The sequence below is a fragment of the Nuphar pumila genome, chromosome 5 (assembly GCF_984573655.1).
Source record: "Nuphar pumila chromosome 5, dmNupPumi1.hap1.1, whole genome shotgun sequence".
Lineage (NCBI taxonomy): Eukaryota > Viridiplantae > Streptophyta > Magnoliopsida > Nymphaeales > Nymphaeaceae > Nuphar > Nuphar pumila.
This window is the reverse complement of record NC_143253.1, coordinates 117993137-118004394: the sequence shown is the minus strand read 5'-3', so window position 1 is coordinate 118004394 and position 11258 is coordinate 117993137. Positions and strand designations below refer to the sequence as shown.

The 11258-nt window shown below is 37.3% G+C and overlaps 1 protein-coding gene across 1 annotated transcript; it reads right to left on the bottom strand.

Annotated features, from left to right (window-relative positions):
- Positions 1-492: 492 nt before the first annotated feature.
- Positions 493-8808, bottom strand: LOC149838324 (short-chain dehydrogenase TIC 32, chloroplastic-like). Its single transcript, XM_090006517.1, has 8 exons — positions 8545-8808; positions 6200-6431; positions 6033-6112; positions 3031-3184; positions 2853-2931; positions 1520-1601; positions 1392-1438; positions 493-914 (listed from the first exon to the last, which is right to left on the bottom strand). Exons 1-8 carry the CDS (start codon positions 8666-8668, stop codon positions 738-740), a joined length of 975 nt encoding a protein of 324 aa, XP_089862643.1. The 5' UTR covers positions 8669-8808; the 3' UTR covers positions 493-737.
- Between the last annotated feature and the right edge of the window lie 2450 nt (positions 8809-11258).

Here is an 11258-nt window from a genome sequence, read left to right as displayed (position 1 = left end):
ATTTAAGTTGGGGGTATGTCATGTAAGTGCCAAGATTAATTGTGGTGTGTGCATGCTTGCTTTGTGTTCTTGAATAAGAACATCTAAGAAACAGAGTTGGGGCAACTGATAGATTGATTGAAGGGCGAATTATCCCCAAATCCGATGAGTTCTTGTTTCATGGTTCTGTTATTCAGATTTGAGAGGTTCCACTGTCGTAGAGAGAACACAATTTCAATGTGTGCGAACTCGGAAGAATGTGTTTCTTAGATAGTGATCAGATTTGGAACCATAAACCTCTGGAGTGGTTTCCCGACTCGGTATAATATGGTAGGGTTCTGCCTAATCCCACCTTGTCAATCCAAAAAAAAGAAAACCTGAACCTGTTTTTTGTTATTCTTTATATTGAAGAGCAGATATCTATCTCACCTGAATAATTAAGTAGTTATGAGGTGCCATTAGATGGTGCAATTAATCAAACATTAATTCCAAGATGCAGGAAAGATCATAATGTGTTCTTGAAAAAGCATTGGCTTTACTTAATGCTGATTATGAAACAAGTAGTTTGTATTAATCATGTGCCAATGTTTAACTTAAAAGGGAGGCAGATTCATGGCCTTTCTAGTTAGGCCAGCTATCAGGAATGATTGGTGAGCTTCTTGCAATCTTAGCCAACAACCTTCAATGAAGGCCCGTAGAAGTACTGATAGTGAGTTGTTCTATGAATGCCTGGATTACTGTTGATGATATATTGGAGACTATTTGGGACCCAACTTTGTGCTCAGCAATTCCTCACTGAACTCCCAGAGCTTCTTAGCTAAACTGGCATCAGCTCCAAATGGAGTTGGTTGGCTCTCGTTACAATCGCTGAAGTACTTCCCAGATACCCCTTTCACATTTGGGTGGAGAGCCACATAGCAGGTTGTTGCTGCTCCCTGCAATAGACCACACCCTCAGTCAGTGATATTATTTGTCGCAACGGAAATGAAATTGCCCATGTTGAATGGATCAGAGGAGGTATGGTTCCCTTACAGACCATTCGGGTTAAAATTGATTATTCCTATCCAGTTAGAACGATCTATGGAGGAGTATCAAGGATCAAAATTTGGATACTTTTGGATGAAGAGCAATGTCTCCTTTTTTTTGCAGAATAGATCAAATTTTAAGTAAAGAAGATGGATTTAGAAACCGAAGGAGAGGTATCGCATATATCAAATTAATTATCTATATAGATAGATATTTAAAGCAATTGCTTCAGGGAATGATACATGAATTTGGTTTCAAAAGTTTGTGTCATAAATCAATGCACAATACTTGATACATTGGCAACTTTATATTGGATCGAAAGCTTTAGTGTTACTTAATTTGGTGGAGTGCTATGCTACTTCTGTGCTAGTGCATATAAAGTTTACCTGTGGTGTGTCCTTTAAGAAGGCCCTCGCCATGGACACGAAAAAGCCTACGAGAAAACAGTGTTATCTGCTAATTAAGACGTTTGGGTAAGTCTCAAAACTTTGAAATGTATAGTGTATCATGTTACCTGCATACTTTATGTACCGAGTTATGTTTGTTGGTATCACTCCAGGGTGCAAAGAGTTGGCGGTCACGTTAACCCCTTCCTCCTAGAGAGAGAGAGAGAGAGAGAGAGAGAGAGAGAGAGAGAGAGAACATCAGAATTATATATATACAACACTGGCTTCTGCATGGTCTCCTGAAGATCCTTCAATAAAGGAGAGATGTAGGAGCAACATCAAAGATTTCTTAGTTGATACCCTATAGCTGAACTGATGGTTAATCTTATGTTTGTTAAGTTTATTTTATATGGCGCACACGCGCACATAAATGCTGCACATTTGCACCGAGAACATAAAATATACATGAAGTGAAAAAGGAAATTGCCTTTTTTTTTCTTTTGTTTTTGGAGAACATAAAATATACACTTTAGTCATTCACAGGCCCCATTGGTGTAAAAACCTGAAAGAGACCCAGGTCTTGCTTAAGTGCCTAACTATGTGACACAGCACATGAGAACATTCCATGAGCCCCACAACAACAGAATGCAGGCCCCACTCATGAGATTGGCATGTGTCACATAGGCATGCACTTAAGCGATCCTTAAGTACACCCAGCTTCAGCCTCACAGCAAGTGATAGCACACTGCATCCCTTCAGCTTGGTGACGTTCATGAGTTGCCCCTACCAGAGACCTTGTGGGCAAGGAAAGCTAGTTCTTTTAAAAAATAATGATAATAAACCTTGTGTGTGTGTGTGTGTTCACGGTATGTGCTTCTAGATATATACCATTCCTATGTGGCTGTGCATATTATATCAATCAGTGAATCTATTTACTTGTGCATTTTCAAGGAGATTGGTCCTTATGAATGAATTGGTCATGGTTTATTTAGCATAAATCATGTTTCACACCTAGCAGTTTGGATGTGAAAAGTTTTTTTTTGTGTTTTTTTTGTTTTTCTGTAGTTGCATTTTAGTACAATGTGAACCATACATTTTTGTCCTTAGAATGCATTTTTTCATATTTAAATTTGTTGATTCAAAACATATTTGATGGTGAATGAACCATGGTAAATCCATTTTTACAGTTTGATTTACTTAAAAATGCATGATTCATGAGTGTATAGTGAAATTTCACTTATTGATACTGTGTAAAAAAAAAAACATAATGCATTAGCTTTGAGCGTGTTAAAACACTTCAACTGGGTATAGTAAAAAAACATAATGCATTCCTTGCGCGTGTTAAAGCACTTCAACTGGGTTTAGTCAAGTATGCAAAACCAACATTTAGCAGGCCTAATTTGCACTTTTATACTAAAATGAACTTAACTTGCAGAGCATCATCAATATGTTAGAAGTTACCTGCAAACGCCTACCTAGTTCTTTAGCATGAAGAATGTTTGCAAGCTTGGACTGAGCATAGGCTGCATAGGGTGCATAGCTATAAAAAAAAAGAAAGTAAAAAAGGCAGCAAACAAATGATCATTTGTTATAAAAGTAAAAACAAGTTAGATAACGAGATACAGGTAAGGATGGTCACCCTGAGGGATCATTGATTTTATCAAACCGTATGCCGGAGGGGTATGTTCTTCTATGGGCAAGTGAAGCTACATTCACTATTCTTCCTTCTATTCCACTTTCTTTAGCTGTGGCTTTCAACTTATCCAGTAGAAGATTTGTGAGCAAGAAATGCCCTGCATTCATTTTTTTTTATTGTCAAAGAAAGATGATTAATGCCATGCACGTGTGCACACGTACACACAAAACAAACAGATTGGAGTCATGATGGAGAAGTGTGGGGTCATGGTAGGCTGCAAAGAGATTGGATATGGGCTGGACCATGTTAGATCAGAATCTGGATCTGAAGTTGACAAGAAAGATCAGAATTTGGATCCAGATTTGAATCAAACCCGATAAAGTAGGGTTGAATCCGCATCTGAAATATATGTGGCAATACTGGATCGGTAAAAAAAAAAATCTTTACACTTTAAAGAAATAGAAATCAGATTGTTTTCTGATCTGGATCCTAATTAGGTCTTTTTTTATTTATTTGGCTCATACGTACCGCTAAAAAATGCTCCCCTTTGACCAGTAGTTTGTCTTTCCGTTTGGCTGATCTTTTGGTATAATCACCTCTCTCTCTCTCTCCCATCGTCGACTGTCTAACCTTAGTCAGACATGTTCTTTCAACTATTCCAGATTTTTTCATGTATATGTTTGTGATGCCTGTGGGAGTAGAGAAGCAGTTGACGCACTTGTTGGCAGGTTTTCTATGGTCTGGGTGTCAACTCAAGGGTAAGTGTCACTTGATTGGTTGGCGTTTGATGGTCTTACCTCGGTGTATGGCTGGTTTAGGCATTTCTGTGCCCAAACTGCAGAGCATTGTTCTTGTCGCCAAGCAATGTTGGTTGACCCACCAACCGGACAACCCTTATGCTCGTTTGCTTTTTGCTAAATATGGGGCTTCTGCTCTTATCCCAGTTCGTCTGGGAACCCAGAGTTTGGCGCTCTCGCACTTGCGTAAATCATGGTTTAGGGCTTTAGCCTATTTTAGAAACCATTTTGAGGACTCCAAAAATTTTGGTGAGTGGTTGCAGTGGGTGCTGACGCCAAGCGGAGAGTTTCTTACCAAAAAAGTCTATAGATTGTTGCTCCTCCCGGGGGCTGATTGGTTGCTCGAGGATGTGCTTTGGGCGAAGGGTCCTTCTCCCTGTTATCGAGTCCTGGCTTGATTAATTTTGCATGATAGGATCCAGATCCATAGTAATTTAAAGAAGTGAGGCATTCAGCTCCCGAGTTGGTGCGTGCTTTGTCAAGCTGCAAAAGAATCTACGTTTCACTTGTTCTGGTCTTGCTCAATATTTGTGGAACTCTTTAGCAGGACCTGGAGGCATCCAAAAGTGTTTGTTAAGGAGGAGTCTTTTGTGCTATATCTGATCTTGGACCGGTTTGTATTAGGCACAACACGAGGTGGAGGTTCATCTGGCGAATGTGGTTGCTTACTTCTTCTTGGTGGTTTGTTTGGATGGCACAAAACAATGTTCATTTTCGTCAAATTTTGGTTAACATTCAAAACCTTGGTGCATAAAATCTTGATAGATGTTTATGTGATCTTGTGTATGCATCTTAGTGATCTTCCGCTCCCTCCTGCTGAAGCTCCCTCTCTTTTGCTGCAATTTGGGCAAGCGGCTCCGGCGTGAGCCCTCTGATGTTCTTTTTCTCTTCTCCTTTCTTTATTTGTTTTGGCTTTGCTCTTGTTCAGTTCATGGGTTCAACATTTTGTTGATCTTCATGAGTGGTAATGTTGAATCTCTCTCTCTCTCTCTCTCTCTCTCTCTCTCTCTCTCTCTCTCTCTCTCTCTCTCTCTCTCAGAGAGCATGGCTACTTGCCAGGACGGATCAGGTGATATGTCGAAACATAAATGTTGTGTGTTTTAACATCATCACCGTCCGTGCCTTTATCACCACCAACAATGATGACATTTTATGTTGGGTCCCATTATTTATACAGGGAATGGGAATGATGCTGGCCTTGGACGGTGGTGATTTCACAACACAAAAAATTTATTCTTTGATATATCACCTGATCCGACACCAGCTACATGAGGGCAGACAGAATCAGACTGCATGAGATTGGCTCTCTTTTGTAGAATTCCAAACTGTGAGATTGACCATTTGAAATGAGGAGACATAAAGTTGAATGCCTGAAGGTCTACAAAATCAACCCGTGGATGCATTATCTGGTTATATGATGGACGGTCAGTTGCACATCTGCCAGATGGGTTTCAGTAATAAATAAAGAAAGCTTTTTTTTTATCAAAATGTGTCCCTTTCTGCTCTTACAAAAAGTTGGAGAATTTGCTGTCATACTCATGCTGTAATTGTATAATGGTGCAATCATGTTTTTGTGCAGAGAAACTCAAAAAAGGGCGTCTGCCTCTTCCCTTGCATTCCAAAAGAACCCCTTTGACCGTTAACACTTATTTCACCTAACCAATTCAAACTCAAATTATTCAATTGCATGCCCTTGCATTTGGGTATATATCTGGTAATAATGAAGGTATGAAACCATTAGGCAAGAAATTATAGGTGCAAGTTGTATATAGACTAAACCTGACCACATGAGTATGTTGAGTATGGACTCTTTGATAGGACCTTGGATCATACTTTTAACATGTTAAGAGCATAATGTTCTGACTCAAGAAATTTCGGTGCAATGTGGTCTATTGAATTTTGAAGCCCTAAAAACCAGTTTACATATCATAATTACATTATTCAAAACCCATTTCTTATTAAACAAACCTTATATATTACATCAGGTCTCATTTATAAAGAAGAAATTTTAAATGTATGTAAAAAGTAATTTTTACTCGGTAGTTTTATATATTCATTACTACCGAACATTTGCCCTTTAATGTTTGTACCATCTTTGGTGAAAGTTATTTTAGGGACGACCAACATAAAAATTGAAGATATCAACGAAAGAATATTCACAGATAAAAAAGAAAAGATATAGAGATATAGGATACAAGTTTTGCTTACCGATATGATTGGTGGCAAACTGCAACTCTATCCCATCTTTGGAAAGCTGAAAGGGACAGGACATGATAGCTGCATTGTTTCTGTTAAAAGCACACCAAAATGATCTGAGACCCACATGATAATTTAAAGTCACTTTTCAGTTCACAAAATTATGAAGGACTACGTACATGAGAAGATTGAGAGGGTATTTTGAGGAGGTGAAAGAAGTAGCAAACGATCTGACAGAGCTGATGCAGCTAAGGTCAAGCTCCATTACGTCTAGCTTAGCGGTGGGGACTTCTTGAAGGATTGTCTCTTTCACTTTGAGCCCACTGTCAAGGTTTCTTGTGGGAATAATGACCGTAGCACCTCTAAGAGCAAGAACCCTTGCCGTCTCTCTTCCAATGCCACTGGTTGCTCCTGCATGAGCGCCAGAATTATTATGACCAAAAACCCAAATATTTGGGGTAAAAAGTGTTCATGCATGTTTGACATGAATTAGAGGGAAAAAAGCAAATAGACAGATCATTTATTATATCATTGATATGAAACCACACACACACACACACACACACACACACACACACACATATATATATATATATATATATATATATATATATATATATATATATAGGGTTTATATTTGGTACAATCAATTGTGCCTACAATCTAGTTTGAATCTCATGATGTGAGTTGTTTTGACACAATCTAACCTCATATAGATGTGTTCAGCTTGCTCGATTTAGTGAAAATCGACTCTTGGATCATGTTTTTTTGTTGAAAAAATATGTTTTTATGAGTCTGAAAAAATTGATGCCTCCATTGCCTTTGATTTTTAGATCACCGAAAAAACTTGTATAAAAGTCAGATTCTGACAATATAACAGTTTGTTCCCACTAAACAAAATATGTAGAACACATCTATGATGTTAGATGTGAGAAAAAAAACAAGCCGATATATATATATATGTATATAATGGAAATCAACAAAATACATAACCTACTAAATGAAACATGATAGTGGGTTTTCGGTATTTTTTTTTTCAAAATTTCAACCCCATAGATGTGTTCAACATGATTGATTTGCTAGAAATCGACACTTGGATCATGCATTTTGGATGAAAAAATGGTATTTGGAGCCTCAAAAATTTATGAAAATTGTAGGCTGTTGATTTTTGAAACCTTATAAAAAGTTATCCATGCATTGGAATCAAATGTTCCAAGAAGTGATTTCTATAAAAACAAGCATATATATAGATCACATCTCTATGGTCAGAGTTTCAAAAAATCACTGAAAAATCATGAAAATCTACTATTGTGTTTCATTTAGTAGGTTTTGTATTTTGTGGTTTTTTAATTCCTTATATCTATATATTATATATATAAAGAGAGAAAAGATGACAGTTGTTAACCACCCAGCTAATCAGGCTTTTGAAAGGTTTTTTCATATTTTCCTTAAATCTGACCATACGGATGTGTTATATATGCTTGATTTTTTAAGAATCAACTTTTGGATCATCCAATTTCTATAAGCAGGTAGGTTTTTATAAGATCTAAAAATCGATGGTATAAGATTTTCATAAATATTCAAGAATTAAAAAATCATGTTTTTATCTCGTTTCCTAATAAATTGATCGTGCAGAACGCATCTATATGATCAGATTTAAGGAAAAGATCTAAAAAACCCTTCAAAAGCTTGGCTAGCAGGGCAGTTAGCAGCTACCACCTTATATATATATATATATATATATATATATATATATATATATATATATATATATATATATATATATATATATATATATATATATATATATATATATATATATATATATGCTAAAATCTAGTTGAAAATTTATAGGTGCAAACTGTAGCTGCTCAATCTAACTTCATAAATGTGTTCAACGTGGCTTCTTTCTTAGGGGTCACACTTTAAATTATCTTTTTCTCAATGTTAAGATATTACTTTTTGATTCATAAAATTTAGGTACATTGTAGGCTGTTGATTTTTGAAGCAATTGGAAAACCAACTTACATGTTGCAAAAACATAATCCAACACCTCTTTTCTATTAAAGAAACACTCAATAAATCGCATCTATAAGTTCAAACCTAACAAAGCAGTGAAAAAATTATGTCTTCTACTATATATTATTGAATTAAAGCAGGAATTGAAATCCGAATTCCATGAAAGAGTCCAAACAAAAGAATTAGAGTCTTAAGAAATTCAATTTTGGGCCTTCAATTTCTGAAATAGAATTCTCCGAATTCTATGTTGAAACACGCTGAAGAGATGAAAATAAAGAAAGAAAACACACACACAAAGAGAAGAGCGAGATAGTTATGGAGTATCCAAGTATATTATTATAGGAATATGTAGATTGTATTTGATATGGATTACAATATAAACTTTTTATTTAATAACTGCTTATTGAATACGAAGTCAAGCCTATAAATGTGCACAGAGAAGAAGGAATGAATACTTGAAAGAATGGGCATGGAGAGAGAGAGAGAGAGAGAGAGAGAGAGAGACCGGTGACAATGGCAGTGAGGTTTGATGCATCGATTCCCTCTGTGACTTGTTCTGCCGTAGAACATGCTCCAAATCCCGATGGTCCGGCCTTCCACAACCCACTCCACAGCCGTTCGATCCCCATCCTCTTGATTTGGCAAGATTTTCCGGCAAGAAAGTTTAGGAATTTTGTGAAACTATGGGCAAAACAATGAGTGCGGAAGATGGTGTCTCAGTTTGCTGAAGATGATGAAGACTGTTGACCCCTACACCCACTTTCATTGGTAAGAAAAATGAATGCAAGACATAACCTCACGTCAGAACCCTGATCCTGTCTTCTGACATCTTAGCTGTCCAACTGATGGATTTGGACGGCTAGGATTGATTCGCATCTAAGTGAGAATGTAGATAATCCTAGTTTGATTGAGCGGTTAGGATTAATGAATGCAGGATGGATCCCATCCTAAGATGATGGGATGCATTCTCCACTCTAACTAACCATTAAAAAAGTGGTCCTTTCAATATATTGCAGATCTTTGGATGTATTCCCCAAAAAAACCATGTTCATTTTGGTACGTATTTAGCCTTGAAGGGTACGTTTTGTTTGGTAGCGAGGAGTTGCATCAGAGCATTTAATGAAGAGGTTGACCGTTGAGAAGCATTGAATTAAAGTAGGACGGAGGATGGGTGAGGTAGGGGAGACATGTTCTTACAAATAATGCAGCTCAAATTAAGACCCGTCGGCAGAGATGCCAATTTTGGTAAGTTAAAATCATATAGAAATTATTAATCACTAGAATATGAGAACTGAAAATATGAGAACTAATGTCTAAACCACCATTTTTCATGATTTTTTTGTTCTTTTCTCTTGAATCTAATCTGTATGCTTGGTTTTATAAGAACCCGCTCTTGAATCATCCTATTTTGATGCATAAACTAGATTTTTTTAAAGCTTTAAAATCAATTACTCATAATCTTCATAAATATTCAAGCATTCAAAAATCACATTTTTCATTGAAATTACATGACCCAATGGTTGATTCCTAAAAAAAAAAATCACCATGCCAAGCACATCTACATGATTGAATTTGCAAAAAAGGTGTGGAAATGCCCATATTTCTAGTTCTCATATTTCAGTTCTCGTGTTCTAATGACTCTCAATATTATATTGGGATACGGATATGATTTTGGTTTTTTGCTATTATCCAGAATTGATGGATATCTGATTTCAACATGTAAAAAATCCTATTTATATGAGCATTTTTTTCACCATCCAAACTTAAATACGTTTAGCCAGCATACAATTAAACGGATCCATTACTATCCACATCCAACCTGAATTCGAACAGTTTACATCCTTACTCCAACTAGCATGTGCATGTGTCATGGGTTCAGACCCTTTATACTAGCTGTAACAAAGGGTTTCCATTTTATATATTTTGCATACTAGATCAACCACTCATCCTTGTGGGGAGAGAGAGAGAGAGAGAGAGAGAGAGAGAGAGCATCTCCAAGCTAGTTATAGTTTCACAGTAGGCCTAAAAGGAAAACAAGGAACAATTAAGAGTTAACACACGTTGTAACTCGTTAGTAAAGCAATTGCTCGTTGATATACACACACATGTAAGTGAACAAAAAGAATCAAATTACATAATTGGTGGCATGGGTAAGCCAAGCATTTTTTTTTCTAATAAATAAGGAAACCACTTATGCAAGATGGTTAGGAATGGATTCATGGGCTCAACTATCCCTTTGTCATTCATGCCTGATGAATGTGAAACCCCCAGCCCACCAAAAAGGTCTCATACCATATCAGTCTTGCGGCATAGGACATGCACCCCAAGTATCAAACTCTTGATGTCCTTTAGCTTAACCAACTTAAGCTGACCTACCTAACTAGGTGTGTGGAGCCCTTGTAGACTTATTACCAAGCCTAGCACACTTGCAACTTAGCAAATAAAAAACTGTTTGTAATCACATTAATGCCTATCAATACAACTATAATGGTCTTTGTATGAAAAATGACCCTCCATAAATTCCAAATCAAGGCTGTTAAATGCGATGAGGCGAAGCGAGGCGTTGAACATGTTATGAAGCGTAAGCTTCATGATCAAGAGAGTAGGTCTCAATTCCGGTCGCGGAGAGAAGAAGTCCCCCTGCCCCTCGCCGGAAACCTCATCAGAGGGTATCAGCTCTGCTTCCCAATGGGTCTGTGACTCTGTGCAGGTTACGGCAACGGTCGGAAGAACTCAGTCCGTTAAACTCGCTGGAAGCTTTTGCTTTTTTCCCGGCGAGTAAATCCAATTTCAGGCCACGAAGAGAAGAAATTCCACCGTAAATCTCGCCGGAATATCCTCCTCTGCTCATTGTGTAATTGTTTTCGGTTTTAATTAGCCACAGATCGGAGGAGGCACCGATGCTTCAGGTACTGAGTGTGCGCCTCAGTACCTTGAGCGTGTGCCTCGCCTGTGAGGCGTACGCTTCAAGTACTGAGGCGTACGCCTCTCACAACACTGTTCCAAATGTAGAATCCAGTTAGCCCGTCGTTACTGTATAACCATTTATATACATACTGATCAACAAATTCACAAATGTTTGGCAAAATTGAGAAAAAAATACTCAACTGAAGAGTTTTGTTGATCCATCCTTCAGCAATCTTCATGCACATTTCTTACTGAAAGTATCTGTCCGTTGTTACAAGTAACTGAACATCCATGTACAAATAGCTAATAACC